Source organism: Pelophylax lessonae (genome assembly GCF_965119305.1).
Source record: "Pelophylax lessonae genome assembly, chromosome: 6".
NCBI lineage: Eukaryota > Metazoa > Chordata > Amphibia > Anura > Ranidae > Pelophylax > Pelophylax lessonae.
This window is the reverse complement of record NC_138773.1, coordinates 165,601,954-165,617,661: the sequence shown is the minus strand read 5'-3', so window position 1 is coordinate 165,617,661 and position 15,708 is coordinate 165,601,954. Positions and strand designations below refer to the sequence as shown.

Genomic DNA, 15,708 nt, shown 5'->3' with positions numbered 1-15,708 from the left:
CAAGCCCCCCTCCCAGTACAGACCCCCCAGCAAGCCCCCCACCCAATACAGACCCCCCAGCAAGCCCCCCTCCCAGTACAGACCCCTCAGCAAGCCCCCCTCCCAGTACAGACCCCTCAGCAAGCCCCCCTCCCAGTACAGACCCCTCAGAAAGCCCCCCTCCCAGCACAGACCCCTCAGCAAGCCCCCCTCCCAGTACAGACCCCCCAGCAAGCCCCCCTCCCAGTACAGACCCCTCAGCAAGCCCCCCTCCCAGTACAGACCCCCCAGCAAGCCCCCCTCCCAATACAGACCCCCCAGCAAGCCCCCCCTCCCAGTACAGACCCCTCAGCAAGCCCCCCTCCCAGTACAGACCCCTCAGCAAGCCCCCCTCCCAGTACAGACCCCTCAGCAAGCCCCCCTCCCAGTACAGACCCCCCAGCAAGCCCCCCTCCCAATACAGACCTCCCAGCAAGCCCCCCTCCCAGTACAGACCCCCCAGCAAGCCCCCCTCCCAGTCAAGACCCCCCAGCAAGCCCCCCTCCCAATACAGACCCCCCAGCAAGCCCCCCTTCCAGTACAGACCCCTCAGCAAGCCCCCCTCCCAGTACAGACCCCCCAGCAAGCCCTCCTCCCAATACAGACCCCCCAGCAAGCCCCCCCTCCCAGTACAGACCCCTCAGCAAGCCCCCCTCCCAGTACAGACCCCTCAGCAAGCCCCCCTCCCAGTACAGACCCCTCAGCAAGCCCCCCTCCCAGTACAGACCCCCCAGCAAGCCCCCCTCCCAATACAGACCTCCCAGCAAGCCCCCCTCCCAGTACAGACCCCTCAGCAAGCCCCCCTCCCAGTACAGACCCCCCAGCAAGCCCCCCTCCCAGTACAGACCCCTCAGCAAGCCCCCCTCCCAGTACAAACCCCCAAGCAAGTCCCCCTCCCAATACAGACCCCCCAGCAAGCCCCCCTTCCAGTACAGACCCCTCAGCAAGCCCCCCTCCCAGTACAGACCCCCCAGCAAGCCCCCCTCCCAGTACAGACCCCCCAGCAAGCCCCCCTCCCAGTACAGACCCCCCAGCAAGCCCCCCTCCCAGTACAGACCCCTCAGTAAGCCCCCCTCCCACTACAGACCCCCCAGTAAGCCCCCTACCAGTACAGACCCCTCAGTAAGCCTCCCTCCCAGTACAGACCCTTAGTAAGCCCCCCTCCCAGTACAGACCCCTTAGTAAGCCCCCCTCCCAGTACAGACCCCTTAGTAAGCCCCCCTCCCAGTACAGACCCCTTAGTAAGCCCCCCTACCAGAACAGACCCCCCAGTAAGCCCCCCTCCCACTACAGACCCCTTAGTAAGCCCCTCCACTACAGACCCCTTAGTAAGCCCCCCTCCCAGTACAGACCCCTTAGTAAGCCCCCCTACCACTACAGACCCCTTGGTAAGCCCCCCTACCACTACAGACCCCTTAGTAAGCCCCCCCTACCACTACAGACCCCTTAGTAAGCCCCTCCACCACTACAGACCCCTTAGTAAGCCCCTCCACTACAGACCCCTTAGTAAGCCCCCCTCCCAGTACAGACAGACCCCTTAGTAAGCGGCAGCCCCCTCCCAGTACAGACCCCTTAGTAAGCCCCCCTCCCAGTACAGACCCCTTAGTAAGCCCCCCTACCAGAACAGACCCCCCCAGTAAGCCCCCCTCCCAGTACAGACCCCTTAGTAAGCCCCCCTCCCAGTGCAGACCCCTTAGTAAGCCCCCCTCCCAGTACAGACCCCTTAGTAAGCCCCCCTCCCATTACAGACCCCTTAGTAAGCCCCCCTCCCAGTACAGACCCCTTAGTAAGCCCCCCCTACCACTACAGACCCCTTAGTAAGCCCCTCCACCACTACAGACCCCTTAGTAAGCCCCTCCACCACTACAGACCCCTTAGTAAGCCCCCTCCCAGTACAGACCCCTTAGTAAGCGGCAGCCCCCTCCCAGTACAGACCCCTTAGTAAGCCCCCCTCCCAGTACAGACCCCTTAGTAAGCCCCCCTCCCAGTACAGACCCCCCAGTAAGCCCCCCTCCCACTACAGACCCCTTAGTAAGCCCCTCCACTACAGACCCCTTAGTAAGCCCCTCCACTACAGACCCCTTAGTAAGCGGCAGCCCCCTCCCAGTACAGAGTACAGACAGACCCCTCAGTAAGCCCCTCCGCTACAGACCCCTTAGTAAGCCCCTCCACTACAGACCCCTTAGTAAGCCCCTCCACTACAGACCCCTTAGTAAGCCCCTCCCACTACAGACCCCTTAGTAAGCGGCAGCCCCCTCCCAGTACAGAGTACAGACAGACCCCTCAGTAAGCCCCCTCACCTGCGATCACATCACATGTGGTGCATGACGTCTCGTCTGTTTCACAGGAGGAGGGACCATCCTTGTCGGCGCCGTGACAGGCATTCTTCAGCAGCCGCGCCAGCCACAGCTCGCCTCAGCTCATGCACCACACAGCACCGCCGCCGATCCGCCGCGCAGGGGCAGCCGCCTCGTGACGTCACGCCGTTCACAGCGGCTGACGTAGGAGAGACGGAGCCCAGCGGGGGGCGGGGCAGTGCAGGCCTGCAGTGTCCAACCATTATCAGCGGCGCCGACGACCGGCGAGCGGCCCCAATCAATGCAGCGGCCGCCAATGCTTAAAGCGGCGCTGCGGGCGGCCTGGTCTTAAAGCGGCCCCAGGGCCGGCGGCCCATCGGGAAATCTCCCGGTATCCCGATAGGCCAGTCCGACCCTGGGGAGTACTAATAATGCATCAACAGAACCTGATGCTGCTGCTGCAAAAAAAAATATATATATCTCAATGAAAAAAAAATAGGATCAGTGGGGAGACACAGACGTGTTGTATACATCAACACTTCAGTGGCACACTATGCTATTTTATTACACAAGAATCTACACACCACCACACTACACTGACTGTACTAAACTGAATAAACACACACAATCCCCTAACTACCTGCCCAATCTCCACCCCTAACACACTATACAGTACATGGCTGCTGTGTAAGCAGCAGCCTTACATAGTGTGGGGCGTGGACTTAGCCCCTGAGCCATGATTGGCCAAAGGCTCCCTGCATTTGGCCAGTCATGGCTCTAACAGGACATTGTGCTGTGATTGGCCAAAGTATGCAGGTCAGGTGTAAGCTTTGGGCAAGCACTTAATGGACTGCGATCTCTAAGGAAGAAAATAATGTACAAAAAATGTACGAAAACGGTACGTATTACACGAAAGATGTTTCGATCTGTTCCCGTATGAGAAAAATTTAGAAGTTTGTCCCTTCGGACATTTTCGTTCAGAAGGTCAGAGTCGGCTGTCAAAAATTGTGTACACACTATCAGAAAATCATATTATTGTTCCTCGGACGAAAATGTTTGCCCGATTTTCTTATAGTGTGTATGAGCCTAATGCTGTAAGGTCATTCTTATTGGAGTCTTATACTGTTCTGCATTATGAGGCTGTCACCTTCTGTATGTCTGCAAGTCCCTTAATATTCTCTTTAGATTTTTTTTATCAGACTGTACATGAGTAATGCAGCAATCTACTTGCAGGGGTTCTATGTGGGCTTTGGCCCCTCCACATACGTATTCAAATCTGACCCTACTGGACCTCCACTTGTAACAGTGCTTGAGGCTTCTATTACCATCTCTAATTCATATTCAAAGTCTCCACAGTCTTCTAGAAGGAAGTAGACTGAGATCATCTACGAAGTACTTCTGAAGTAGTGTAGTAGATGAAGAATGGGGTTCTTGCTCCCATCTCAAGCTCTCCTGTGTTGCGGCATTGAGGCAGGTGTGTATCCTGAGCACTAGATTCCTCAAGGTTAACAGTATAAAGGGTGGCAGAAAAGCCTATCAATAACTATTCTTAAAAATGTTCCCTTCCTCTTACTCCTATCTATTTTAATCTGCTTCAGTTTGGCCACGTGATCCTGCAGCTCCAGCTCCCCTGCATCAGTGAGATGCTGCTTCAAGAGAGAAGAGGGAGCGCCGACAACAGTTGAGCCACGGGAACCTATGGGTGATGTCACGTCTCCTGAAATTGACATTTGTTGTTGAGCACTCCTTTATACGGCCGAGCCTGAGCTGCAGAATTACCTAATATGACTGGAGCAGATTTAAAAAAGGTAAGTACACAAATCTTTTTTATACAGGGTAGGCAGGATATGTAGAAGGAGGGGGAGGGAACATTTTTAGGAATTATAGCTAGGCCTTTCTTCCAGCACACAATAGGGTGCAAATGCCAAGTGCAATATTGAAGGTTGGTCAGCTTGCCTGTTAGGCCACGTGATTCCCGCTCTGGATGCGATTTGGAGTTACACAACTTTTTTTATATATCTTACCTCTGTGAATATTTATTTGGCTGTATGTTTTTACATAATAAACCTTTCCGTAATGCACTAGGTGTTTGCACCCTCCTGTGTGTTCTTTTACGGTTGTGTACTAGATTCCTCAATCTGAGGAGGGCTGCACCAGCAAAGCACACTTGAAGGACATTATTCCACGGCTACCTGATGGTCAGCTGCTTTTGGGGACTTTATGGCAGAATGCTAAGCGCTGGAAGTGATTGTGTGTTTTGTAGGCTTTTCTTCCACTTTAAAGAGTGCCTAAATTAAAGGGGCTGTAAATTCAGAAGGTTTTTTTTTTTATCTTAATGCATTCTATGCATTGAGATAAAAAGCCTTATGTGTGCAGAAGCCCCCTCACCCCCCCTAATACTTACCTGAGCCCCATCTCTGTTCAGCGATGTCCACAAGTGCCTCAGTCATCTGGGACTCTCCATCCTGATTGGCTAAGACACAGCAGCAGCACCATTGGCTCCCACTTCTGTCAATCAAACTCAGTTAGCCTATCAGGAGGGAGAGGGGGTGGGGCCAAACGGCAGCTCCATGTCTGAATAGATACACGGAGCTGAAGCTCGGCTCAGATTCCCCCATAGCAAGCTGCTTGTGGTGGGGGCACTCAACAGGAGGGAGGGGCTAGGAGCTCCAGCCAAGGACCTGAGATTAGGAAGATCGGGGCTGCCCCTGTGCAAAACCACTGCACAGAGGAGGTAAGTATAATATGTTTTTTACTTTAATAGAAAAAAAAAAACAAGACTTTACAATCACTTTAAATCATGGGTGTCCAACCTTTTGGCTTCTCTGGGCCACATTGAGTGTAGAGAAATTTTCTCGGGCCGCATACAAAATATATACTATAGTTAAGGTATATAAGTAATAAAACGCCGCCATGCTCTTCCTGCACCGCCTCGCCTCCCCCCCCCCTCTCCGCACTAATTTAACACAACTAGAGGATGACCATTGAAATGGAATTGGTATACACAGGTTTACTTCTTCTGAGAGATATTAAAGGGACAATCTAACCACCATGACCACTTCAGTGATTTGCTCATCCAATGCAGCCTAAACAGTGCGTGCCCATCCAATGCAGCCTGATCAGTGCCCATCCAATGCAGCCTCACCAGTGCATGCCCATCCAATGCAGTTGCAACCTCTGCCTACAGTTGGTTGGAAGCCAATGTGGCCTTGCCCCCGACTCGACTTCCTTCCTCCCCAGAAAAAAAAAAAATTGTCAGGGGGCAGTGGGCCGCATTGGCTGCCGTTCTGGGCCGCATGCGGCCCTCGGGCCGCAGGTTGGACATGCCTGCTTTAAATGTTTATTTTGCCTGTCCACCGCAAGTCAGGCATGGTACTAAAGTATCCTCCACATCTAAGCAGACATGAAGCCCATGTGAAACACAAGCCTAGATGCTTGCAAGAGACCATCACAGCTGAAGTGCAGGGCACCAGATAATTGTTCCAAAAGCTCCAAGTCATAAATGTTTTCGAGATGGGTCAGTTTAATTCATATAATTTATCCACACTAAAATTAATTTACAGATTTGAGTCATTGCCAATAAAGTACAGAGGGTTATGAAGTGATAACTCAAACTGATTAAGTGGGAATCCAACTGTCAGTTTTCACTCTAGCATCTGGCTGTTAACTTATTATGTTTAAAAATACCTTTTTTATGTTATTTATTTAACCTTTCTTTCCATGATGTCAGCAGTTTAGGGTGCTCCACTTTAGACTTCAGCTTTTACCTGGTTGGTGTTTTTGTTTGGACATGACTTGTCTGTCCAACTTTCTTTACAAATATCTTTTCTTGTTGGTCAGCTTAAAAGTAGGGTATACACATATCAAAATTTGGCCGGTTCAGAAGAGCTAGATTTTCGATGTGTGTGTATATCTATCTGTCTCTGTTTAACAGAAGCCGGTGATGCTGTTAAACCAGCTTTTAATCAGTGCATACAGCCAATGGCTGCAGTGTTGATAAGTGTATTCTGATGGGGTGGGGGTGGTCAGGGCCGGTTTTAGACAAAGTGGGGCCCTGGGCAAACCAAAAAGTGGGGCCCCAAATTTGCGGACATGGTACAGGACATGTCAGGGGCTGTGTGGACATGGCACAGGACATGTCAGGGGCTGTGCGGACATGGTACAGGACATGTCAGGGGCTGTGCGGACATGGTACAGGACATGTCAGGGGCTGTGCGGACATGGTACAGGACATGTCAGGGGCTGTGCGGACATGGCACAGGACATGTCAGGGGCTGTGTGGACATGGTACAGGACATGTCAGGGGCTGTGCGGACATGGCACAGGAGATGTCAGGGGCTGTGCGGACATGGTACACGAGATGTCAGGGGCTGTGCGTACATGGTACACGAGATGTCAGGGGCTATGTGGACATGGTACACGAGATGTCAGGGGCTGTGTGGACATGGTACACGAGATGTCAGGGGCTGTGCAGACATGGTACACGAGATGTCAGGGGCTGTGCAGACATGTTACACGAGATGTTAGGGGCTGTGCGTACATGGTACACGAGATGTCAGGGGCTGTGCGTACATGGTACACGAGATGTCAGGGGCTGTGCGGACATGTTACACGAGATGTCAGGGGCTGTGCGGACATGGTACACGAGATGTCAGGGGCTGTGTGGACATGGTACACGAGATGTCAGGGGCTGTGCGGACATGTTACACGAGATGTCAGGGGCTGTGCGGACATGGTACACGAGATGTCAGGGGCTGTGTGGACATGGTACACGAGATGTCAGGGGCTGTGCGGACATGTTACACGAGATGTCAGGGGCTGTGCGGACATGGTACAGGAGATGTCAGGGGCTGTGCGGACATGGTACAGGAGATGTCAGGGGCTGTGCGGAAATGGTACAGGACATGTCAGAGGATGTGCGGACATGGTACAGGACATGTCAGAGGATGTGCGGACATGGTACAGGACATGTCAGGGGCTGTGCGGACATGGTACAGGACATGTCAGGGGCTGTGCGGACATGGTACAGGACATGTCAGGGGCTGTGTGGACATGGCACAGGAGATGTCAGGGGCTGTGCGAACATGGTATAGGAGATGTCATGGACATCTAAGGGGACAGCAGGAAGGCACACTCTCAGGCTCACCTGAAATCACAACATGCTGCTGCTGGCGCGTGTCTGTTGTGTGGGACAGTGTGATAGGAGGGATCGGCATTGGCGCGCCCGTTGTTATCACTGTCAAATATATTCCAAAGAGAGCCATCACTTAGTATTATTAATATATATTCTAAAAAAAACTATATTTAAAATAATATAATAATTATATATCTTTTTTTTTTTGGATAGATGGATGGATGGATGGATTGATGTCTCATCCTATATTATGTGTGAGGCAGGAACAGGTTGCCAGTAATATATGCAGTGGTAGGGCAGGTATTTGTGGCATCACTTACTCACACAATGTCAGGCTATGAAGTGGTGCAGTCAGCGGGGGTAGAGGGGCACACAATACCCTCCTGTGTTCTCTGCTCCCCAGAGCCCTGCCAGGGAGGGTGACATTAGCATGGAGACAATGCTGTGACGCCGGGTCCCCTCTGCCTATTGTGAGAGGACAGACACGTGTATGGGTATGTAGTGTCATTGAGCGGGGGGGGGGGGGGGTGGCAGCGTCTTTGCAGAGACCTCCAGCAGGCAGCCACACAGCCAGTCACAGTCTGTTGATCCACCCGCCATGCAGCCGCCCCGTGACGTCATGCCGCTCACAGCGTAGAAGAGTAAATATCGGACGGACTGTCCGTCACTCTATCTGGAGTGCAGCGGGGGCCGGGGGCGGGGCTGCAGCGGCATCATCACAGTGGCGCGGCTCCAATGCTTAAAGCGGCGCTGCGGGCCTGTGTTAAAGCGGCGATGCGGCCCCATGTTAAAGCGGCGAGGCGGTAGGCCAGTCCGGCCCTGCCGGGGCCCCTGGACATTCGGGGCCCTGGGCAGTTTCCCAGTTTGCCCCCCCTAACGCCGGCCCTGGGGGTGGTGAGGGGGAGTCTCTCAGGTGCAATTTCCCAAAGTGGTGATTAACTGTTCAGGTTGATCCTGGGTGTCCTTTTTTATTTTTTTTTGTGGCCATTTCAGTGTTTGCTTTTGCCTTTTTCTTTAATCTAGCCTATGATTAGGCATTGAATCTTTCAGATACACCTTGTAGTAGGATTTCTATATCTTTTTAGTTTTTTTAGTGGCTGTTGCCCACCCCTCAGTTCGACTGCTTTTGGAAGTTACATACTGTATGTCTACGAATTTCTTCATTAATGTGTACTTCAATGGATGATAAATAAAGTAAAATGCATGATGGATTGAGGCAGGGTTATATGAGATCTATCTTAATGGGGCATTATACCTTAGATATATAAGAATAGCTACATTCCTGTGCCCCTCTATGGACTGTAAGAAAAAGATTTTATATTCATTATAAAAATCGTATTTTCATGTCCACCCTATAGATAACAGCCTTGTGGTTTGATGTAACAGTAATCCACCACTTTAGGATCATCAATGTGCAGCAACTAGAATGTTTAGATTTACAATTGCAGCTTATTAGTGATAAAGATTATCTTAGTACTTACTGTTTTCTTCTTTTTATAGAAATGTATGGGACATAGAAAAGGAAAACTAGAAATATCACTCCAGTTATTGCAGATAACACAATCGCAGCCACGTTCACTGAGTCATCTATGAAATAAAACAAATTATTATTGAAACACAAGATCCGTTATAGTTGTAAAAAGCTACGTTTAGATTACTTCAGCTATTCAGTCACACAAAATAGTAAAAACAGTGCTGTGATAAAACACATAGAAGTAGTGTAGGGTAAGGTTGGGGTGGGCAGCAGCCATCCTTCTAGGTTCTAACCACACTTGTACGACTTGTCATGCAACTCTGTACACATAAATTCACATGACAAGACACAGTTGGATCATTGGAAGTCGTTTAAATCTATGGGACTTAAAGTCGCAGTTTCAATAATTTTTATTTTTATTGATATGAACATAGAAACAGAACATAGAGATGCATTGCATAGTAAATAAACATTACATAAAAGAGTGTAGCGATACAGTTGACCACACAAAGAGGCGTTAGCCTGCAACCGTTCCCCTCACGTCAAATAGGGGCTACTTGCACCTGCAATAGCAGATGACAGCAACTATGAGAAAGTGAAAAGGTTTTCCAGAGAGAAATTGTCATAGATGCAATGCACAAAGGAATGGGTATATAAACACAAAACAAAACATAGAGTCCATAGAGATCAACGGTCCTACATAGCAGGACCGTATGATCTGTGCTGTTACACAGGGGAGAAAGACAGGTGGCTTTGTTTACATTAGCCGCCTGCCTTTCTCCCGCTGTATCCGACGATCCCGAGTGACCGGCGGACATTGGGTCCGCCGGTCACACGCGCGGGCTGCTTAGGGAACGAACGGGGGCGGGAGCGCGCCTCCTGCGGCGCGCGCTCACCCCCTATTGGCTCACAGGCTAGTGACGTACCGGTACATCACTTTGCCTGTGAGGGGCTGACCGCCACCGTATATAGTCGGGCGGCGGTCGGCAAGTGGTTAAGGTACAGACTGACTTTGCTGCATTAAGGGGGGCAATGGATAAGGCCATGTATTGTAAAATCTTAGATGACAACCTTCTTCCCTCAGCCAGAAAACTGAGGATGGGTCTTCCAGCATGACAATGACCCAAAACATACCGCCAAAGCAACAAAGGAGTGGCTCAAGAAGAAGCACATTAAGGTCATGGAGAGGCCTAGCCAGTCTTTAGACTGTAATCCTATAGAAAATGTATTGAGGGAGCTGAAACTTCGAGTTTCCAAGCGACAGCTAAGAAACCTAAAGTATTTAGAAAAGATCTGTAAAGAAGAGTGGACCAAAATCCCTCCTGAGATGTGTGCAAATCTGGTAACCAACTATAAGAATAGTCTTACCTCTGTGCTTGCCAACAAGGATTTCTCCACCAAGTACTGGGTTATGTTTTGCTTGGGGATCAAATACTTGTTTTACTTACTGAACTGCAACTCAATTTATAACATTTGTTTTATGGGTTTATTTCTGGATTTTTGGTTGATATTCTGTCTCTTTTTTTTTTTTTTCAATCAATAGTTTTTATTAAGATTCAAATATAAATGAGAAACAAAAAATCACATTAACAGAATGTGAAATAAGTAAAGAAAATAACCACAACAAGGTAGAACATTATCCAAAAGTAGATGGTACAGTGTTCAAGTATCAATACATGCATGCATGTAAATGTCAATACAGTTTGTACCGATGCAGAGAGAAGACGATAGGCGTTGAACCACCCCGACTCAGAACCCCTAGGGGAACAATGTCACTAAGTCACGGGTCGTCCCCACCTCCCGACACTCTCAAGATCAATACAAATAAAGCTAAGCTCAAAACAAGTGGAACTAAGCTAAGTAAAGGGTTAGATTATAAACTTCTAGTTTCAGGTGTCAAATTGGGCCATTCCGACCAAGCTTTTTGAAATTTGTGATGCGTTAAAGTATTGAAGGATAAGGCTTTTTCCAGTTTATAGTTTATAGTTCTCATTAACCAAGGTGATTGACTCAGAGAGATTCGGGGTGTCGGTGGTTTTCCATTTTCGTAATATTAAAGTCCTAGCTGCCGAAAGGAGATGTACAATCATTTGTCTATATGCGAGTGGATATAATTCAATGTTTAGATTTAGTAAAGCTAATTCAGGTTTGGGAGGCGTTAAGATTCCAGTGATGGATGCCATACATTGGAAAATTGCTTTCCAAAAGCTTGTAAGGGAGGGGCACTCCCAGAGGATGTGTTGTAGGGTACCAATTTTACCACATTCTCTCCAGCATAGTGGAGAGAGGGAAGCATTCATTTTGGATAACCTATAGGGAGTGAAATACCACCTATTCACAATCTTAGTTATCATTTCCCAATGATTTGTCTAATGTGATAATTTGTGGGTAGAATTGATCGCTATTTGCCATTGTTTTACGGTGAAAGATTGGTTAAGCGTTTTCTCCCACTTCAGCATGTGTTATGATTTGGTTTTGAGGGAATCAGATGTAAGGCAGGTTGATATTCTGTCTCTATCGTTTAAAATACACCTATGATAATAATTATAGACCCTTCATTTCTTTGTAAGTGGGCAACCTTACAAAATCTGCAGGGGATCAAATAATTATTTTCTCCACTGTATTTGGGGGACAAGGATGGAATGGAACTACAAGTCCCAGGAAGAGAAGGATCTGGAGAAGGAGGAAAATGAAAGGTGAAGCCTAGAGATTAAGGCAATCACATTAAAGAAAGTGAAAAGGGACCATCTCAATGGGCATCTGGGTCAGAGATAGAGAGAGAGAGACTCTGCTGCCAAATATACACATATGTCACAGCTATGAGTGAGTGCAACTGCTAGATGCTGAGTCACTGCTGACATCACCGGTTCAATAATTAAAACTCTAACAATTATACATTTTGTGATGTAGTTGACTACAACTGTTCTAGGACTTACTGTAATACAATGTACTAATATAATACACTAATACACAATACATAATACAGTAATGATATGTATATTTCATTTTTTGATGTAATGTTATAAGAGAGGGGCACTAGACGATTACAGTTCTGTGCTTTTTGAGCATTAGGAGTGAAGATGCTTTAAAGGAATGTAATAGTAAATGGGATTAATGCACACATACAGTAACTAGTCAAAAGGAAGGCTGTCAGAACCATTCCCTGTGCTTTCAAAATTTGGAGTTGGCTTATGAATGGAATTGATTTTGTTATTGAGCAACAAAGTAAGATCTCTCATGATTTTTTTAATGTATTTAGCTTTCGTTATACAACATTCGTTTTCTCAATGTTTATAAGCGATCCTAATGATCTGTTCATCACTTCATCACATCTTGCTCTCAGAGATACCTGTGAGAATAGTATTGTTCTTTCATGATACTTTTCTGCAGCAGACCTGTCTTCCTGGTACAGTAGTAAACAAAAAATAGTGACAGTGTTGATCTGATGCTCAATTAACAATTAAGCTGTCAGAAAAAAAAATGACAGTAGCAACAAGGGACACAAATATTGTGAAGCTAACATGCAGAGATGATAACTAATGTTGAATCTATCATTTTCCTTCACAGTCAACATCTCTGTGCATGGCTGTAAATAATTGTTTTTCGGGAAGGATTGGGGGTTAAACCTGTGGCTATAAGTGTAAGAAAATTGCTGTAACAGTAATGGGTTTATAGCTTGAGCCTTCTTGCTGTATACATAGTTACATATGCCACAATCCAAAACCTTGGTACACAGGTAAAATTTTATTTTCTTTCAATGCAGCGGGGCTAAAAAAAAAAAAAAAAAAAAAAAACAGACAGATCGCCATACTAACACAAGCGATCTTAGTGTCTCCTTCTCTGTGCCTTTATATTTTGACATGGGGACTGCCCCCCTGCCAGAACACACTGATTAGCGCTTGCAGCCAGTGATCAGATGCTGTTTTCCAGCATGTCACTCACTTCGACAAAAGCTTGTCTGCCAGAAAGACAGCTGTACACACTGACCGCATGTCGGTTGGTTTCTGTTGAACCGCCAGATACTTGCCGATAATCTACCCATGTGTACCCAGCCTTATACCCACAAAATATAATTTGTGAAAAATGAAATTTTTCCACTATATGTCCTTTCCTGCACACAGCCTACCTTGAAGAAGAATTTCATTAACATAGTCAATATCATAGCTCCCAACTGTCCCTGATTTCGAGGATCCGGCCCTGATTCAGAACAAAGTCCCTCTGTCCCTCTTTCCTCCTTATTTGTCCCTCATTTTGGTCTGATTAACCACTTTACCACTAAGCCTATTTTTGACACTTTTTGTTTACAAGTTTAAATCCGTATTTTTTGCTAGAAAACGACTTAAACCCCCAAAAATTATATATATTTTTTTAGCAAAGACTCTGGAGAATAAAATGGTGGTCATTGCAATATTTTTTGTCACGCGGTATTTGCGCAGCGGTCTTTCGAACGCCATTTTTTTGGAAAAATTACGGAAAATAACATTGTACTGCATTTAAAAAAAAACTAAACAGTAAATTTAGCCCATTTCTTGGTATATTGTGAAAGATGATGTCACGCCGAGTAAATAGATACCAAACATGTTACAGTTTAAAATTGCGCACACCCGCGAAATGGCGACAAACTACGGTCAATAAAAATCTCCATAGGCGATGCTTTAAAATTTTTTAACGGTTACCAGTTTAGAGTTAGAGTGTAGCTCTTTTTTTTTAATTATTGCTCACGCTTTGGCAATCGCGGCAATACCTCACATGTGTGGTTTGAACAGCGATTTAATTTGCGGTGCGACTTCCAGAAACGTTTTCTTTCGTGCACGAGCTAACGGCGACGGGGGCAGCAAAATTTTATTTATTTTTTTTTTTTAATTTTAACACAGGTTTTTAAAAAAAAATAAAAAAATCTGATCCCTTTTATTGCTGTCACAAGCAATGTAAACATCCCTTTTGCAAGGAGGAACAGGATGAGCACTTCAAGAGTGTATATGACAAGCGCTGTATGGGTCTATGCCAGCATTTGTTACTGGGGTGAATAGGGGGTTAAAAAAGGGGAGGGCTTTACATGACACCCATATAAAGGGGGTCTGATAAAGTATTGAACAGTTCAGATAAGTTCAATAAGTTTAACGTCTATATGGTAGTGGCAGCCATCTCATCAGAGAAGGAAGGGCTCTGTAAGGAGGAAGCAAACACAAAGAGCAGCGCTGATTTAAGTGTAGAGTAAAAAAGCAATGGTACACTTTATTAGAATGCACTCTAATTTTAGTGCATTCTAATAAGGAGTATCATTGATTTTTTACTTTACAGGATGAGCAATGCCAGAGCCCTACAAAAAGACCTTCAGCAGGCTACTGGTGTGAATGTCTCTGACCAAACAATCAGAAACAGACTTCATGAGGGTGGCCTCAAGGCCTGACGCCCTCTAGTGGGCCCTGTGCTCACTGCCCGGCAGCGTGGAGCTCGATTGGCATTTGCCATTGAACACCAGAATTACAGATGAGAGCAGTTTCACCCTGAGCACATGTGAAAGATATGAAAGGATCTGGAGAAGCTGTGGAGAATGGTATGCTGTCTGTAACATTGTTCAGCATGACCGGTTCAGGGGTAAGTCAGTGATGGTCTGGGGGGGCATATCCATGGAGGGATGCACAGACCTCTACAGACTAGACAATGGTACACTGACTGCCATTTGGTATCGGGATGAAATCCTTGGACCCATTGTCAGATCCTAAGCTGGTGCTGTGGTCCTGGGTTCCTCCTGGTGCACAACAATGTCCGGCCTCCTGTGGAAAGAGTATGCCGCCAGTTCCTGGAGATTAAGGAATTGATACCATTGAATGACCCCCATACTCACCTGACCTAAATCCAACAGAACACTGGGACATTATGTTTTGGTCCATTCAATGCTGCCAGGTTGCACCTCAGTCTGTTCAGGAGCTCAGTGATGCCCTGGTCCAGATCTGGGAGGAAATACCCCAAGACACCATCCGTCGTCTCATTAGGAGCATACCCCGATGTTGTCAGGCATGCATAAAAGCATGTGGGGGCAATACAAACTACTGAGTACCTGTCACGTACCTGGTCCTGAAGCCAAAATGCTGAGAGGACTCTCCTTGCGGCTGAGTGCTTGGTGTCCCTGAAGGTGGTAACAGGAAGCACGAAGCCCAAAGTAGCAGGGATTGCCAGCTGTGCCCCAGATGAGGGTTGGTGGTAGGTAGATCTCTCTGCAGGTGAACACCAGAGGAGGTGAGCACTAGGACCCAGGAGTGCTGTGGAAGTTGCAGACTGCACACAGCAGGAAGTAGTTTGTAATGGAGAGTGCAGCTGGCAGGATCAACAGGTAAGTACTGGAAGCAGGTTCTGCAGGCTGGGTACAGTAGGTGGGTATCAAGGCAGATCACAGCAGACAAGGCACAGCTGAAGGCATAGTCGGGGACAGAAGCAGAGGTCAGTAAGCCAGTGGTCAGCAGATTGGATAGCAGAGTCGTGGTTAGGCAAGCCGGGGTCATACACAGGGCAGATGACAAGAGAAGATCCGTGAACAATCCGAGGTCAGAGCTGGGAGCAAGACAAGAGGAATCCAAGAACAAGCCGGGTTGACAACAGGTGATCAGAAGCAGCAACAAACACAGGAAGCTGGAAACAGGAACGTGAAGACCAGTTAGCAATGTTCATGTGCCACAGATATCCTTTTAAAGGCCAGAGGGTGCTGGGATTGGACGTCCACTTTGTGCGTCAGCACGCACACGTCTTCGCCCTAGCGGACGTGCGTTTGCAATACGTGTGTGCGT

At 47.6% G+C, this 15,708-nt stretch overlaps 1 protein-coding gene across 1 annotated transcript in view; it reads right to left on the bottom strand.

Moving 5' to 3' along the window:
- Window positions 1–8,741: 8,741 nt before the first annotated feature.
- LOC309558683 (ectonucleotide pyrophosphatase/phosphodiesterase family member 7-like) overlaps window positions 8,742–15,708 on the bottom strand; it is a gene marked incomplete at both ends in the record, with an annotated part of 192,943 nt that continues 185,976 nt past the window's right edge. Inside the window, 2 exons of the mRNA XM_082261740.1 lie at window positions 8,742–8,748; window positions 8,931–9,036. Of these exons, the coding sequence (XP_082117866.1) occupies window positions 8,742–8,748; window positions 8,931–9,036 (113 nt within the window). The remainder of the gene's footprint in view (window positions 8,749–8,930; window positions 9,037–15,708) is intronic.